The 19,558-nt window shown below is 31.1% G+C and overlaps 1 protein-coding gene across 1 annotated transcript in view; it reads left to right on the top strand.

The window, feature by feature from the left end:
• Window positions 1–1,158: 1,158 nt before the first annotated feature.
• LOC117176313 (juvenile hormone epoxide hydrolase 1-like) overlaps window positions 1,159–19,558 on the top strand; it is a 30,808-nt gene continuing 12,408 nt past the window's right edge. Inside the window, exons 1-2 of the mRNA XM_033366528.1 lie at window positions 1,159–1,468; window positions 5,663–5,855. Of these exons, the coding sequence (XP_033222419.1) occupies window positions 1,292–1,468; window positions 5,663–5,855 (370 nt within the window). The 5' untranslated portion in view covers window positions 1,159–1,291. The remainder of the gene's footprint in view (window positions 1,469–5,662; window positions 5,856–19,558) is intronic.

Below are 19,558 nucleotides of genomic sequence, written 5' to 3'. Positions count from 1 at the left end.
GGGATAAATTGTTCGTATTTTATTCTGCTATAAAAAGCTGTCGAAAGAATTTTCAAATAGAAAAAAGTGATCTTAATTTTAAAAATGCTCTAACTTTTGAAAATTTCTTCAAAAAAGCTGGCTAACGAATTTTGATCACAGAAAAAACTAAGAATAAAATTTGTTGCTGGAAATTTTTTAGAGCGATAAAGTTTTGTTTAGCCAACTTCGCGTCTTCAAAAAAACATGTGTTTCTCATGGAAAAACAAAAGAAAGTTTAACTGATATTTGTGTAAATTTTATCCTGAGAAGTTAATTTTTGTTGCAGAGAATGTTTCGTCGGAAATCGATGTAAAGTCTATATTCTGTTTTTTCTGTGATGGAAACCGCAAAAGTCATTTTTCACATAAAACCAATACCTTCTCATTAGGATGAGAATGTAAAAAGAGGTAAACATTTTAGTTTAAGTAACAAATAATATTTAGAATTCGAAATAAACATTTTTAGTTTGAATAATAGAATAAAGATAAACCAAAAAATGTTAACAGGTGAATGAACTTGGACTTCATTCATAAATTACTTTGTCGTATATTTTTTAGCAATAGAGAGCTTACTCAAATGTGACTTGCAATATTTGTCACGGCACGTAGTATAATTATTAAGGGAGATGGACAATTTATTATTGGTAGGGCTAAGCGAGTAGCCTCAGTAGCTTAGTGGATGCAAATTCCTTCATATGAATAATTAATATTTTTGCACAGTTGACTACGGTTGGCATTTACGAATGAATTTTTTAATTTTACGTGCATCCGACCGCTTTTCTCTTTTATGAAATTAATTTTTATATCAAATTTAATCTATTCTTTGATTCCAGTAATAATTTAAATTTTGCCATATGCGAATTCTTAAATATAATTTCAGCATATTTGTAAGGAAAACAATTTTGCACCATTTGCATGGTTTTCCATGGTTTGCATGGTTTGCACCATTTGTACGTTGCATGGATCAGAAATCGAAAGTTCAATCTATCCAAAGTCCACAGATCTTAAACAGTTTTATCTTTTGAACAGGTATACTACTTTAAATGCAAACACCGATTGTCTATCTTATCGTTAAAAGACTAGTTAGAGCATAATATTATTCGCCTTGTTATTCAACTCACGTATATACGTATCCGTTACTCTCCGTTTTGTGACCTTTCAATTTAATACTTTAGTTAGTAAGCAGACCATCGTCTTGAGAGGCAGGTCGATTGTAGTATATGAAGCCGAATGAGTGTTTATAATTAATTCAATAGAAATAAGAATATAAAATGGGCTTGATTAAAACAGGAATTCTGGGTTTGGTAGTGCTTTATGTTATTTCCATATTTCTACGATCCAGTGAAAATGTAGTGCCTGAACTTCCAAATACCTTTTGGGGTCCAGGAAACGAAAAACCAAATGTCGATAAAAGCATTCGTCCATTTAAAGTAGTTTTTGATAACAAGGTAAGAGATTTAATTTTTATTCATATATTGTCTGTAATTCTTTAATATTATATAGGCAGTGTATACGTTAATTGAAATTCGGTGCAAGTAGCATGCGAAAATTCGAAAGGTTGACCAGGATCACCGAAATTCAGTACAAAAACATACTTTCGGATAAACTAACCTCGTATGATATAAGAGTTGAAGAAGTATGAATCGCTGAATCAGAATGTTCGGGTGCTTTTGTTCCTTTCAAATGAAGTATTAACAAATATGTCAACATTATATTTTATTTGGAAACTTAAAAACTCTGATATGATTTACAACAGATTTAATTAAGGAAGAAAACATTGTACTTGTTTCCTTGTTACATTTCTCTTGAAACTTGAAACCTATTAGGCTGATATCTATTTTTGTTTACCTCTACTTTTAATATTTTTGTAAGTTGTTCGCCGTATTGTTGCTTAAATTTTTAAAAGGCTTTAAGAATGCCTGTAAATTACTAATCTTGTAAAAGATAGTCGTTTGTTTATGACATGAGTTAATCAAAAATTTAGATTTGGTAATAGTCGAGGGCATGAGAGACCAAAAATGCAACAGTTTTAAAAAGGCTGATATTTTAAAATTAGATGATTTATTGGTTGTATATCAATAGCCTATCGTTAGTCAGCCAGTTTTTCTAAGGGCTGGCGCGGGGGGCGGCTTCAAGCTTGTAAAAAGAACATGTATGTGGAAACTGTTTTATAAAATCTGAAAGTTAGTTTGTATACAAAAATTCAACTAACAAACTATGTAGGTATGGTCAATCAGCAAAATATTTCAACGGTAAGCGTCAGCAGCGCGGTAAAGCCATGACAAATTTCAGTTGGTGAAATTGTTTTATCAAATATAACATTTTGCAGACAATAAATTAGTTAATATTATTTGAAACAAGAAAAACATAGTCAGAATTGTTTCGTAAATAATGCATTAAGAATGGTGGGTCTGGTCCTAAATCTTTATAATTATGAAAACATTTTTTTTTTTGTAAATAATTTTTTTTGCTTTTTTCATAACTATTAAAATTTTGGACCAGACCCACCTTGCTGTGCGTGCTTCTTATTTATTATCCCAAATTTACAACTCGATGTGACGCTTCGCGTGAAAATAAATTGGGAGATAAAAAAAGTGGCCTTAAGGTAGGAATCTGGTGACGTGACCCACTCGTCACTTAGCCTTAACACCTAGCTAAAGTTAGCGCTATTTTTACATTCTCATCATGTATGATTGATAATGTATTAGAATTGTCTGAAATTTAACATCACAGTTTTTTAACGGATCTCCACATTTCGAGACCCCCTGAATCCGAAAATCAGGTTTTTACGATGGCGTCTGTCTGTCCGTCCGGCTGTCTGTCCGTAAACACGATAACTCTCGAAAAAATGAACGGATCAAATCCATCTTTAGCACACTTTTTTAGGTCCTAAAAGATAGGACGAGTTCGTTAACCAGCTATTTTGGATACAAAATTAAAAAGTTAGCGCATTTTGGAAATTTTTTGAACCACTTTTTTGGAATTTTAAAATTCTATGTACGGGTATTTATAGTATCAAAAAGAACAAACAATTTGTTTTATTACTTTTTTTTTATAAAAATAAAATTCTCAAAGTTATAGCGTTTTCAAAATTATTAAAATCAACCGAAAATCAAAATTTTAAGCCAAAAAACGCACGATATGAAAAAAAATTCAAGAGAAGAAAAACATTTATTTTTGAAACCCCTACAAGATTATCATAACAAATGTTTGGATTTTCTTGAAAAATCAAAATTTCAAACTATGTAGGATACGAAAAAAGATGAGTCAACAAAAATTGTTATCCCAAAAAAGATCTACAATTTCGTTAAAAATCATTTCTTGATAGGATGCTTACTTTTTGTTTTATTTGTGAAAAATAACATTGAAGATAAAAAAATAAAATAAAAATGTGTGGAAAAACAACGAAAGTTATGAGAAAAAAAAAGATTCCACAAAACCTGTTTACAAATGTCTGTCGGAAATCGAGCGCGCAGCGCGAGTGTCACGATGAGGATGTGTACCTAAAAGCCTACAGAGCTTTGAGAAACTTAATCTTTGACCATAATTAATTAAGTTGACAATTCAGAATATGAAGACGCATATAAATACTGCCATCTAAAAGAGATCTTTTTGATAAAGTTTTATTCAAGCATTCCAAATGCAAACAATAAATAATATCTAAGCGCGAAGCGCGAGGTGTAATTATGTCCGAGCACGAAGCGTGAGACTCGACCGTCGGGCGCCCTAGGCACGCTCAAACTTTCGAGCGAAGCGAGCCGCACGCGTAGCACGCGATGAGAATGTGCCCGCAAGGCGGATAGATTTTTTCCAATTAAAGTTCTTATTCTGATCTCTCTAATAGCTTAATGGAAAATTCAATGGGTTGGCCATATTTTTAATCAGTTACCTGAGGGCGGTGCTTTAAATCTGCCATTCCACATTCGTTAAAATGCTTACTGAAAAGAGTTGAATGAGACTAACCTGAAATAATTCCTATGTGCATTCTACGATTCATTACTGTGCACATGAATGGGTTGAGATTCAATTTGAAATTGAGTTTTTAAAAGATCACAACGAATAGTAAAAATACGATGCACACACAGCAATTTTCAATAAGCGTGAATCTGCCAATTGTATGTCACCTCAGGTTATATTTAACTGAGTAGAATATGGAGATTAAAATTTAAAAGAATTAATTTTTTCGAATGAGAAGTATGAAGTAATACATTTGATTAGGACAATTCTGACTAAACAAAAATTGAAGAAATTCAAGTTAAATAATGTTGTTATATATTATAATTGATGCGACAATTTATTTCTAAATTCAATGATTATTTAGTTGTACCTCTCTTCTTACAATAGTTTTCAATAGATTATTTTGTGCAACAATTATAAGATTTATACTGAAATAAGCGTCAGTGACATTAAATTTATTTCGTGCACATGCTAATGGCTGCAGGGAGTCCACGTGTTAGAAACGAACTCTGCAATTCTCTCATATCCATTTGCATCACAAACATCCAAATGTTTAGAAATTCAATACCTGCATGTTTGTTAAAGGTAATTTCTATAAAATAAAACGAGAGAGATAGTTTTTGTGAATTTAAGATTGATATCAGGTAAATGTAAAGTTTCATATAACTTACAGATTGTAACTTACGTATTTTTCACTTTCAGTGATGTGGTGTGATGCAAATATGTGGAAAAAAATGTTCAACAAAATCAATTAAAATGCCTGAAAATAAATAGTCTGTGAATAAAATTAGACTTTATGTATGCCAGGATTTTCTTAATAATTGCCCATTTAAGTAGTTTTTAATAAATAAATTAAACCATGCAAATAAATTTTTTTAATAAATAATTTTCTTTTAGAACTATTGTTCCTTTATTGGTTAATGCTGATTCATAATCGCTACTGAATGGGTATGAGAAAAAGATTACGTGGCCGATTAAAAAAGCCGGTTTCTCATTCGAAACTCGCTCTAACCTATGGGCAGGTATCTGGAATTCCAGTGACAGATACGCTATTCCGAAGACCTCAAACCCCATTCAAATGTAAGTGAATGGATTTTTGTTTCCTGGGTGTTCAAAGGGTAAGATTGTAGCGCCTACCATGCAGATATTCATGCCAAACATGAACATACTATCAACTTGACTGATAGAAATTTCATACCCTATATCTGTTTTTCCTTCGTGTACAAACATTAAAATTTAATTTTAGATTAACAAATAAATTAATAATTAATTCCTTAAATGACCATCAATAAGTAAACTCTTTAAATATTTTCAGGCGTTATTTGGCATAACCAAACATGTAATATCTCGGATATTTCATTTGAATATTTTGTATGTTACAGATTAATATCTCACTTTTTAATATCTACAGATGCTAACTTCGAACATATAGATTGTTGTCCTATAGTTAAACATAAAATATTCTAACCCTGTATATCTAGATGTTATGTTTGAATATCCATTTTTCGCCGTGCACAAGTCAGCTGTTAGCAAAACTGGCTGAAGGTTATTGATATACAACTAATACATGACCTAATGTTAAAATATCAGCCTTTCTAAAACTGTTGCATTTTTGGTCACTCAGCTCTCGGGCTATAAGAATTATTTACTATATATTTTAATATTAAATTAAATAACTCTTACAGGATATTGAGGATCTCAAATTTCGGTTAAAAAATACAAGATTGCCAAAGCCAGGTTTGGAAGGAGCAGCTTGGACTTATGGACTTCCTGGTCAAGCTTTACCAAAAATAATTGACCACTGGCTCAACAAATACGATTTTAAGACACGAGAAGAATACATGAACAAGTATTCTCAATTCTTAACAAATATTCAAGGTTATTTCCGTATTGTTTAACATTGAAATTATTTTCTTAAATCAAAAATTAAATTTTTTATATGTTTAAAAACATAATCTCTCACAAAGTCATCTTGCATGACAGGAATTTATAAAAGTCTTAAAAAGGTCAATCAAAGCCATAGGCTTTGATTCCTTTCTTTTAAATTCGATTGTTGGTCAGCTCTACAAATATTACCTGTTTCTTCTACGATTAACAAGAAAAATAAAATAAATAAAGTGAAACTCTTCTATTGTGCTGTTTTTGGGCTGGCAGCGATGGGGAACAAACCCGATACAGTACGGCTCCGGATGTAAGCGCTTTTGTTTGTTCACGCCTGACTGACCTTCGCGCACCCCACGCAGCTCTAGTTGCACCTTCCTACGCACAGTGAGGGAAAAAATGACTTTTTTCGTTACAAATAACATACAGCCCACAAATATTGACCGATTTGGACAACAACAAAAAAATTGAAAAAAGCGAAAAGGTTTTCTAAGAGAGTTGTCGAACCTGATTTTTTTTGCATGTTTTCAATTTTTTTATTAATTAACAAATATGACGAAAAAATGACCATTTTTTCTATTTGACGTTCCCGGTGCTCGTTAATAACAGGAAAATGATTAAAATTGCTGAAGTTTCATAAAGTGACATTAGTTAAAGATGTTCCAATATTATACAATAAACAAAAGGATTTGCTGTGAACAAAATAATTTGTTGACAGAATATTTTCTACAATTTACCGTCATTATTATACTATTTTCAAGTTATATTGCAAGAACTTTGAATGAAAACATTATTATATTTTTTATAATTCTCTTAAGATTATAAGCCCTGAAGATGTGAACTGCAATGTTCACGAAACGTCGGCAAACAATTCGTAGATTTTTACACAAGTGAAACCCGAAATATCTCTTTTTATCAAGATTAAAATTGTTTATATTATAAACAAATTTAATGAACAAATGCATCATTCAGGCATTTGTCTACAGAAAAATTAGTTTTTCTCTATGTCGTCTTTTTTAATTAGGAACTTCATGATGACTTCAGCAAAATTCATAATTTTATGATCAACTTTAAGATTTTTTTAAACAGATTTAATAACCAAATGCATTATTGGGGCATCTGTTGACGTAAAAATTCTCTTTTCTTCGATGTCAGACTTTTAATTGAGACCTTCATAATAAATTCAACGACATTCATGATGAGTTGATAAATTTTATGATTTTTTAAAAACAAATTTAACAAAAAAATTCATTATTCGGGCATCTATGGATGGGACATTTTAGGGAATCAGTCTTTTTAATATGGAACTTATTGAAAATTGCCAGAGCATTCAAAATTAGTTGCTGAATTTGATGACTTCTTTTAAAAAATTCAATAAAGAATGCATTATTTGGTCATTTCTCTATGAAAATACTCGTCTTGTTTTTTGTGCTACACTCTTGAATTCGTTAAAAATATTTCTGGCGCCTTCTTAGATTCTTTTTGTAATTCTGAGACTATGGCAGAAAAATAACCATAACACTGATATGCTATTGTTTCTCCAGTTTGCACGCATCTTTGACCATTTGAAGCATCTAAACATGTTGAAATGTCTTAATATTTTTTTTGTCTTTTGAATGAAAAAAATGAACAAATGCATTAATCAAGCATTTGTCTACAGAAAAATTCATTTTTTCAATGTCAAGTTTTTAAGTTAGGAAGTTTATGATAACTGCAGCAAAATTCATACTTTTTTTTATCAATTTCATCATTTTTTTATACTACTTTAATAAACAAATGCATTATTCGGGCATCTGTAGTACGAAAAAATAATTTTTTTCGATCCCAGTCTTTTTAATTGGGAACTTCATGAAAATTTCATGAACAATCATACTTAGTTCATAAATTCTATGATATTTAAAAAAATTTAATAAAAATATACTTTATTTTGGTATTTGTTGACAACGAAGTTTTTTTTCAATCTTAATCCTTCCACTGTAAGTTTCTCATTACTTCCATTCTTTTAATAAGGCTGCTGCTTCAGGATCGTGTAGGATGACCTTTTTCTTCCACTTTTGTCTATGATATACTATTCTTTGATCAGTGGAACTGGCATATAACACTAACTGTAGAGGGTAATGTAAAGCTTCGCTGTTCTTCGGCAATAGGGTTCAAATTTAACAGTATCAATCACCTCTCCTGAAGCCATTGCGTGCAAAATAATGCTGAAATTATGAATTAACTTTTTGCTGGCACCAGTAATTTCAGAAGTCAAATCAAGTTCTCGGAAAAATCTCCTTGCAGTATTTCCCGTGTTTGAAGTTCCCGAGCGATGTTTTAGAATATCTACGATGAGTCCCATTTTATCGAAAAATTCGTTTTGAATTCTTTTTCATTGCAGTTTTTACCTGCACTTTCTCACTTTCCGTGTTTACTTACCATTTACAGAAACTTAGACGATAGCCTATATGCAGAACACATTCCAGCATGCGAATCCATGCATGCAACGTTGAAAGACCGAATTGGAAATTCTCTGTGTTCTCTGGTCTATCTGCAAGGTTCTGTCAGTTATTGTGCAACGACTATTGGGAACCTTGATTTTTCTTGGAACAAGCTTTGTGATTTTCTTTTTCATCAGATCTACTTCTGAAATCGTACGTTCCAATCGTACGATAAACAAATCGAATTTGTTTAAATTTTTTTTTAGAAAATTTGTTTTTTTCCTCTTAGAATTATTACTATTAGTCTAGTGGAATATTTAATAACATTAGTTAGTTTATTTTTAATTTTTTAAGCAAATGGAATTGATATCTGTTCCGAAAGTGACAGTAATGATGAAATTTGTATTTTATTCCCAAATATTTGTTATTAATTTATTCCCGATTCAAGTCGTAAATTACGCATTGACACTTTCAAACGCTTCGTTTCGCTGACGAATTTCGAAAAGTGAAACTTTTCGTTACTAAAAATCCGAGGAGGGTTCAAAGAAGTTTTTTGGAAAACGGCAATTAATTCTGACTTATGGTTTACCAGTAAAAATTCAATAAAGACCTGACGCTCGACCGATACACGTGCGACCTTGTTCTAAGGATGTGTCTAGCGGAGGCGAAGATCTTGTCTGTTGACACTACGATCAAAACAAAGCACGATTTGTTGCCATTTACCTTGTATGGAGAATAGAATACAGAAGCGCAAAGAATGTTGAGAATATCCTTTCTTCCATTCTTTCTATTGTTTCAGAACTTTCAAAAAAGTTTCAAAGGCAGAATAACAAAACTGAACAAATTGAAAATCACTGAAGCTTTCATTCTACACATTTTCCATGATGAAAAAGTTGATTTATATGCCAATTATAAATTAGAAAATCCTACTTCTTTCCATTTCAAAACCAAAATTAATGTGATGGATCTTAAGAAGTGTTCCCCACCTTGCCTTGGCCTCGAAGCTGCAAAAATCAAAGACGTCAAGGACTTCTTGATTTATTTAACTGCTCAAGGGCAGGGATTTTTTAAATCTTATTTTACTAAAATAATTGAAAAAAACCCAGATGCAAAAGAAACCTAAGAAAGTGATGAAGATTGAATTGCAGTAACTTTGATCGAATTGTCAATAAATATTTATTTTTGTGCTTATAGGAATTCAATACTATTATTAATCCAGATCATTTATTCTTCGGGATTATGTCACCAAATGATTCGAAACTGTTTTTTATGAAATTATTATTTTGAACGCATCAACTGGATCTTCGCCTCCGCTAGACACATCTTTAGAACAAGCTTGCCGTTAGAAAACTTGCCGTTTTCCAAGAAGCTTCTTTAAAACCTCCTAGAATTTTTCGAAACGATAAGTTTAACTTTTTTCGAAATTTTTCAGCCAAGCGAAATTTCATCATTACTGTCACTTTCGAAACAGTTATATGCATGTTCCCCACAAATTTTCAAAAAAAAAACGAATTTTCGAAAAAATGACTATTTAAACAAATTCCATTTGTTTAAAAAATTAATGAACCAATGTTCATAAATATCCCACTAGACTGATAGTAATAATTTTTAGGGGAGAAAATAATTTTCGAAACATAATTATTTAAACAAATGTTAGTTGTTTAAATGATTAAAACCTAATTAACCAATGATAATAAATATTCCACTGGACCAATATTATTAATTTTAAGTAAAAAAAGACGAGAATAGATTGTTCAAAAGTTTCCTTTCAAGAAAAATTGACATTTTTGGTTTTAAGGGTAGTTTTCAGGTACTCGTGCTGGTGTGTCAGGGGTGTCAAGCCCATAGGTCTAATACATGAAATTCTTCGTTGGATAATTCTCTACAGTCTACAAGCCACGATACTTTCCCGTCACATTTTTTGAAACCCTGAAAAATTATTCTAAGAACTCAAAAAAGTTATTTTTCACCGTGCATTATACATGGGAAACTTCAAGTCAAAACCGACACCCGTTAAAATAAAAAAATTAAAAATTAGGGAATTTCTTTTTTCGGATTTGGAATAAAATGGGGGGGGGGGGGTCGTTGCCCTCTAACATGCAAAAGATTTTGTCATGCATTTTTGGACCATCCTATTGCTCATACATAAGTAGCCTACACAGTCAAGTGGACCCAGGACTTTCATTTTTCCAAATTGTTATCGGTTCTTCACATTCTGAACAGTTTTTACAATCGCGTTTGAAACAGATTTTATGTATGCGCAATGATAGCATTGACATCATGAATATATCTCCATCAGATTTTTCTTCTTGTCTAAATTTCTGATTTTACCGACTCTGGCCAGATGCGCCATCACAACCATATTTGTAGAGACATTTTATTCTAACATTATTTTGTTTTACTAAATCAAGCGGCAAAATATTCTGGATTTCTAATATACGCCACACTGTGTGATCACACAATTTTTGCAAATGAACTCTAACACCAGTCTCCGTTATTTCCATGCTACATTCAGCAGGAAGACATTCTTTCTTAGCGCCTTCAAGATTCCCATAGAGAAGAAAAATGTCTGCATTCTGTAACCTTGCTTGAATCCAAGTAGTCTCGTATTGTTGCTTCGTAAGTTTTGTATCTTCAGCTAAGCAGAAAGCTTCTTCCAAAGTAACCTGTTCATTCATAATTTCTTCAATATCTATAGCACTTTCGGTGATCAAATTTTTTATTTCCTTAGCCTAGTTTTTTCTCCCGTCTAGGCACGAAAATGCTCGCAAAGGCATTTTCAATTTCAATTAGGGAGTAACTGTCCACAAGTAATAGTGTTTATCGTAAAAATGTTGATTTCCTCTTAACCAGAAATATTATATCACAGACAAAAGTGGAAGAAAAAGATCATTCTACTCGATCCTGAAGCTGCAGCACAAATGTTGTTAAAATAGAGACGAATTAAAATTACTATCTGTCTTTGACCATGATACTTTCTGTTTTATTTTATAGTATATTTTGCCATAGCCTCAGAATAACTAAAACGAATCTAAGAAGGCGCCAGAAATACTTAAAAAGAATTCAAGATTGTAGTACAAAAAACAAATGAATAGAGAAATGCAAGCTGAATTATTATGGTGCAGTTTAATGAAAAAACTGACATTGAAAAAGACAAGGAGAAGTGATTAAATAATGCATTGTTTATTGAATATTTTTGAAGAAATCATAAAATTTTTCAACTAATTTTGAATGTTGCGGCAATTATCAATAAGTTCCCAATTAAAAAGACTGATATCGAAAAAAAAATTTCCATCGACAGATGCTCAAATAATGCATTTTTTCATTAAATTTGTTTTTAAAAATTAAAAAAATTGTCAACCAATTGTGAATTTTGCTGAAATCATCCTGTAATATAACTTGAAAAAACGTATAATTATAGAAAATCATAGAAAACCTTTTTTCTACAAATAATTTGTTTATACATTTTTTGTCTGTTTATTGTCTAATATTGAAATATATTCAACTAATGTTACTCTATGCAACTTAGAAAATTTTAACAGATTTCCTGTTATTGACGAGCACCGGGATCATCAAATAGAAAAATGGCAATTTTTTCTTCATATTTGTTTATTTATAAAAAAAATTGAAGGCCTAATTCAAAAATCAGGCTCGACAACTCTTATAAAACTTATCAGCTTTTTCTTCAATTTTTTTTGTCCAAATCGGTCAACATTTGTGGGCGGTATGTTATTTTGAACAAAAAAAAGTCATTTTTCTCCCACTGTACTGTGGCGCGGCGTAAATTCTCGGAGCGACTAAAGTGGGGCGCCCTATCGAAGAGTTTCACTGAAGATAAAATTAATTAATAAAAATTAGAATTAAAATAAATAATAACATGATGTTTTTTCTATGCGAAAATCGTGATTATAATATATTTATATATAATATTAAACAGTTCTATGAAATTTCCCATACAGAAATTATTTCACGGTTATGCAACAAGCATAAAAATACAAAAAATAAAATTAAAATAATGAAAATAATGCTAATAAAATGAATGTATAAAAATGTAAAATTACAATAAAAATAAATATAATCATGATATTTTTTTAAACAAAAATTACATAGTGCGTATAATATAAGCAATTTCCATTAAATTTTTCATAGGAAAATTATTGCATGCTTAATTAGTTATGCAACAAGCATAAACTTGCAAAAATTATAAATAAAGATAATAAAATATTTGATATTACAACAAAAACTTCCATACAAAATTTCAACATTATTATTGTAAAGTAACGCATAATGGCGTTTACTGAACCATATACCATACTTATACAATAAACATAAAGTATTTCTTTTCTACTAACATTACCGACAATTCTAAAGGTATATTTAGTAAACAAGAATACTATATACGTATTCTGAGAATGATAACATTTTCTGAGTCTATCAAGCTTCTTATTAAATATTAAAATTAAAAACTAATTCTAATAGTAATTAGGCTGTTCAAGGCAATATTTTATTATTAGTTTTATATTATATTATTTTCTTTGGTTCTTATTATAACACAAAAAGAATAATAATTTAGAGTTAACTTATTAGATATTTATTGATGAGTAGAAACCAATGTTTTTCTCCTTCTTAATATCATACAATTTGAAAAAAGAAATTAATAAAAAAAATCAACTTGTTCCAGAATAGCCATCTGACGCCAAAAATCAAAACTCGAAAGAGTAGGCAGAATTTTAAGGACGCATTTTAATTTGTGCATAAAAGTGTTTTTAAGTTTTTAAATATATTTTTTAAATTTAAAGTATTTATTGCATACTAAATATAAGTGTGGTTTCCTGTGTACAGAGTTTCCCATGTCCAATTTTCTCTATTCAATTATTGTTTCTGGAATTGTATAAATTACCACAATTTTGGACTAGGACCTCAGATTTCTTAGGCCTCACTTTTCTTTGGTCTCGAATTTTTTGGCCTCACTTTTCTTTGAACATTGATATTTTTGGTGTGCATTCTCCGGCTTTCGCGGCGTGGCGTGGCTACCGAGCGCTCGTATATCTCTTTCCCTTGACCAATCAACGAAGATCACATAACCCCACCGTGACAAGTGTAGGAACCACGAAGGAACCTCGTGGTATGAACCCACGAAGGAATAATAAGGAGACCTAACTCCGTTCCCCCATTTGGCAATAGAAACATTACCGTAAGTGATACGTACATTACAGGAAGATCTTAGATTTGAGTGCGCAGGTGCTCAGTTGTCCTCTTCCTATACATGGAAAAGTGTGCGAGTGAGAAATTTTGTCAAATTGACGATTTATTTAAAACAATTAAGCGAGCGACCTGGACCTTCACAATTTAAATATATCTACCTGAGTGCCTGCGGAGAATTTCTCAGAGCTTCTCAAAGCCTTGAGAATCTTTAGCCTATTTATCATATTACAAATTTAAAAGGTACTTACCTATACGTTTCCTTCTCAAAATCTGTTCACACATTTTTCAAACAAGTGTCGAAAATACTGTTCATATATTTATTTTGTGTATCTATCGTATGATGATCAACATAAGAACGCAACCTCTAACTCACGTCAATTTGACAAACTTTCTCACTCGCACACTTTTCTATGTATAGGAAGAAGACAACTGCGCACCTGCGCACTCAAATCTAAGATCTTCCTGTAATGTGCGTATCACTTACGGTAATGTTTCTCTTGCCAGTTTCAGATGGCTTCCCACTGGCAGTTGGGTCTCCTTATTATTCCTTCGTGTAGGAACCCCTTGAAACCAAAAAATCCGAGGCTTGTGCGTTTCGCATGATAAAAAAATCCGCGGTCCTAGTGTATTCCAAATTCCAATATTTTATAATAATTCTAAAAGCAATAATTAAATTTTTTAAATTGGACATAGGAAAGTATATATGAAACCATACGAGAATGTATATGGGTGATTCTCAAAAAGTCGGCCATTTTGTGTCCAAGCTCTGCAATCAATAATAAAGAAGAGATGGACAATGAAAAACATTCTCATCATAGGAGCTCAACATGAAGAAAAACCTCCCTCATTTTTATGAATCCTAATTATTTCTAATTGTAGCTAAAAATAAAGAGCCATACAAAATGTCCTGTCGGTCCCGCGTCCTCAGTACGATTTTTCTCGGATTTTAGCAACATTAAACTACTATTAATGTGAGTTATCCCTCTGCAACCTTAATTACATCATTAGTATAAATAATAATATAAAAAATACATTTTGTAACTTCGATTATTGTTTTATCGACTATTACAAAAAATTTCAAAGTCGTCCTTCGTTTTCATGTCCTGTCGGTCCCACGCATATTTAATTGGTTATCATATATGAAAAAATATTAAAATAATTGTAAATTTGGGGGAGATTTTTTATTCCGATAGTTCTTCAAACAATTTCACCCGTAGAGAATTAAATAGTTAATTAGGCTTTTCAAAAAATTAGTTAAACTGTGCTCTCAGACGCGCGTACCTGAATTAAAGGTCCTGTCGGTTTTGCCTAAAACTCCTCAATTAATTGAGAAATATAAAAGAATAAGGTCAGATTTGGAATAAGCGAGTGAAAATGTAAAGGTATTGATTTTTAGTAAATTTATAAGGTTATTGTTTATCTGCACAAACATGAAATAGTCGCGAGTTTCGAGGTTAGTCGTACTGAATGACGGAACGTGGTCCGCTAGCATTCCTCGGACTTCAAATACACGACGGTGAGGTAGATAAGTAATTGTGATTGAAAAATAATCGTTCTGACGCGAGTGTGTAGCAAAAGTGCTACCGGAATTTAAAAAGATATTTTGACTCCCACAACAACGGAAGGTAAAGGTTGTTATTGAGATCAGTTGATGTTTATTTAAATATATCATGGTACATCCTATTGTTTTTCTTAATAATGTTCAGAAAGGCAACAGAAAGTGAATGATAAGGTGGTACACCATTGTATTTTATTACATTTTTATTGAATTTTATGTAAATTGACTGAGAACTAATTATTTTGCACGATTTCAATACGATCAGAATATGTGAGCCATTCTCAACATTGTTATAATTTTTAAATATTAATTTATGCATTTTTTTCGCGAACAGGTTTATTTTTCGTTACCTCGTAGTTACTACTATCCCATGGGCGAATTGACCGTCGGCCCACGGTCGGGCCAACCGTCGGACCGTCGCACAGTGGGGGATTTTGGATTTGTTCGTGCAAATAATCGACGACTCGTCAATTTTCAACCGAATTGAATTTTCTTGTTTTGTTTAAAATACTCCTGAATAAATTTACTTTCGGAAAAATACGCCACTATTACGGTTTGAATCGTCAGTACGTTAAAAAACGTCGACCAACGTCGGCAGTCGTCGGCCGATTTCTAGGCTATTCAGATGTCAGTAATATTTTGTAATTCATACAAACAATTCTTCATGCTCATTGATATTTATGTTTTCAACCATCACAAGTGCAAACCTTTCTATTCTCATTCTATTTTTGCAATAAAAGTTTTAAATAATAGTTAATAAACGTTCATAACGTTAATAATTTAATTTTCAAATTATTCAACCGAGAAACGTTTATTCTGAAGAGATCAACTAAAGAGTATTTTATAGAATTTTACATTTTTTTTCTTACAGTTTTTATGTTTATTTTAATAAAAACTGTCAGAAAAAAGATTTAAAATTCTATAAAATACTCTTTCGTTGATTTCTTCAGAATAAACGTTTCTCGGTTGAATAATTTGAAAATTAAAGTATTAACGTTATGAACATTTATTAACTATTATTTAAAACTTTTATTGCAAAAATAGAATGAGAATAGAAAGGTTTGCACTTGTAATGGTTGAAAACATAAATAGCAGTGAGCATGAAGAATTGTTTGTACGAATTACCAAATATTACTGACATCTGAATAGCTTAAAAATCGGCCCACGACTACTGACGTTTTTTTGACGTGCTGACGATTCAAACCGTAATAGTGGCGTATCTCTCCAACAGTAAATTTATTCACGGGTATTTAAAAAAAATTCAATTCTGTTGAAAATTGACGAGTCGTCGATTATTTGCACAAACAAATCCAAAATACCCCACTGTGGGTCGGTCCGACTTTGTGCGCCACTGGTCGGGCCAACTAGCTAAATGATAACGGTCAACCGCGTTTGGCTTCTTCACATCGCACAGTGGTCTGAAGCGCCCAAAAAGTTGGTCAAAACCTGAAGAATCAATTTTTCGCCGATGAAATTTCCCACTTAGGAGTTTTTAGGGTCGCTGATTTCAAATTTGAAGTCCGATTTTCCAACAATAAAATGGCGGCTACAAAATCGCGGACACTTTTTCAAAATTTTTATGAGTTTTGCATGAAGCTTGCGGTATGTAGGCTCTTAGGGTCTCTGATTCCAAATTTGAAGTCAAATTTTACAAAAACAAAATGGCGGCCACAAGATGGCGGAGACTTTTTGAAAACTGTGATTAGATTCGCATGAAACTTAGTATACATATGTTTTTGGGGTCGCTGATTTCAAATTTAAAGTCAGGTTTTTCAGAAACAAAATGGCGGCTACGTTACAGTAGTCCCGCGTTCGCCTCTTACATGACCAGTCAGTCTGTCCCGTTCTCTAGCGTCGCGGGCGGGCGGCGCGAACACACAAATAAATCGATTGCATCGAGGATCGCAGAAAGTCGCACCTGAATTTTTGATTTTCCTGATATTAAGACCGTTACTTGAATGATGAATCTGAGAACAACGCGGAGTCTCGCGGAAACATAACTTTTCGGACGATTTTCGGAAAATTGTTAATGTAAAACTTATAAAGAATTGTTACACAAAGTAAATTGTTAAAACATATTACTAAAATTGAAGTGCCTCCTCCATCTTCTTCTTGATGATTTTTTCACATTAGACAATTCCTGTGTGCACTTTGAATGTTGTTTTTCTCGTTCTTTGTAGCACGTTGCAAGAAGCACGATGTAACAAGGGCGACTTTCAGACGCTACTATGCGTCTCGTAGGCACCCCATCTATTTGCTATTCGAGAAATAAATGCGGAGGAACCTCGTTCCATCTATTAAGATGATTTCGGCCCAACCTTCGACAAAAATTAATTTTAAGAAAGTTATTTTTAAAATTATTTCCAGATAATCTTCATTTTTTATCATTTTCAAATGCATAATTCCAACACACTGTTACTAACACTAATAATCGCACGCTTTAACGCTTTAAAAAATCTTACTCGCACAGGATTCGAACCCTAAAAAAACTACCTAAACCAGGGTATTTTACCGCGCACTCTAACCACTTGGCTATTGAAGTACTTGAAGTTTGGTTACAAAAACTATGCTGAATAGTTTGACGCTCTCAGTGCTCCTCAATAAGAGAAATATTGTTGAAATCGTCTTAGTTTTATAGAGTCACATGATTTTAAAATATTCCAATATTGTATAATAAAAAAATTTATCAACAAATTATTTGTTGCAAGAATGTTTTCTACGATTTTCCATAACATTACGTTTTTTAAGTTATATTGCAAGAAATTACGATAAAAACAACATGATGATTAAGACATTTTTCTTGCGATTATTATTGTTAAAATTACAAACAAATTTAATGAACAAATGCATTAGCCAGGAATTTTTCGATAGAAAAAATTGAAATGTTTTTTTTTTAAATAAGGAACTTAATGATAATCTTAGGGAAATTCCTAATTTGATGATTAATATTATTATTTTTTTTAACAAATTTAATAAACAAATGCATTGTTCGGGCATTTATCAGCAATAAATTTTTTTTCAATACCAGTCCTATCAATTGGGAACTTTATGACAATTTAAGCAACATTTATAATTAGTTGATAGATTTAATGATTTTTTAAAACAATTCTACTTCTAAAATGCATTAATCAGGCATTTTTGAATATAAAAATACGTTTTTTCGATGTCAACTTTTTAATTAGGAACTTCATAATAATTTCAGCAAAATTCTTATTTTTTCTCAATTTTATTTTTTTAACAAATTTAATAAACAAATTCATTATTGGAACATTTGTCAACGAAAAATTCTTTTTTTTATTTCAGACTTTCATTGGGATCTTCATAATAAATTTAGCAACATTTATGATTACTTCATAAATGTAGAATTTTTTAAACCAATTTAACAAACAAACGCATTATGCGAGCATCCGTGGTCGAAAAAATTATTTTTTTTATGTCAGTCTTTTCATTTGGGACCTTCAGGATAATTTCAGTAAAATGCATAGTTAGTTGATACATTCTATGATTTTTTCAACCAAATTAATCGATATATGCATTATTTGGGTACTTTACAACGAAAGAGTTGTCGAAAATATTGGAATAGTCGAAAAAGGACTGATAAATGCATTTGTTTATTAAATATATTTATAATATTAACAATAATGATTTCACGAAGAAATTATATTGTCATCATATTATATATGATGACAATATAAATTAATATAAATTATATATTATCATCATTATATTGTTTTTATCTAAAGTTCTTGCATTATCACTTTAAGAAACGCAAACTTAGGGAAAATCGTAGAAAACATTCTTTGAACAAATAATTTTTTTACAATAAATTTGCTTGTTTATTATATAATATGGAAGCATCTTTAACTAATGTTATTCAATAGAACTTAGGGGATTTTAACATAGAAAAAATGGTCTATTTTCGTCATATTTATTTATTTATCAGAAATTGAAAACCTGGTTTAAAATATAAAAAAGATGATTATGATTCTAATTTTAAAGTGTATAGGTTATTCACTTACAAATATTATTGGATAGGAAATTTAAATTAATAAATTTTGAATGCCTAGTTCTGGCATGATTTTTTTAAAGCAAATTGTTGTATTTTCTTAATGAACCAATTTGGGTACAGGCTTGACCATTTGGGAATCTATACTTTGAAAATATTCAGTGTTCGATGCTTTTTTGGAATTTTTAAATTTTTCAGGATATAAAATTGACTTTATTATATATTAAACTAGATACATTTTCAATATGTAGCAGTATTCAATTAATAATTTTGAATATTTCATTTCCACATTTTTGATTACGATATTGTGTCACAAATTAACAAAGTTTTTTTATTTTTGTTGATTTGAAACTAAATTTGATAATTTAACAGATTCACTGAGAAGACGATATCGCAAGAATTGCCATATATACCTTAATTTCTGCGCTATATATCGTAATTATCACGTTATAATAGCGTAAAATCATGATATCGTACATTGCAAGATTTTACATTGCATTATTATTTTATT

Source organism: Belonocnema kinseyi, chromosome 7, assembly GCF_010883055.1.
Source record: "Belonocnema kinseyi isolate 2016_QV_RU_SX_M_011 chromosome 7, B_treatae_v1, whole genome shotgun sequence".
NCBI lineage: Eukaryota > Metazoa > Arthropoda > Insecta > Hymenoptera > Cynipidae > Belonocnema > Belonocnema kinseyi.
This window is presented reverse-complemented; position numbering and strand designations above follow the sequence as displayed.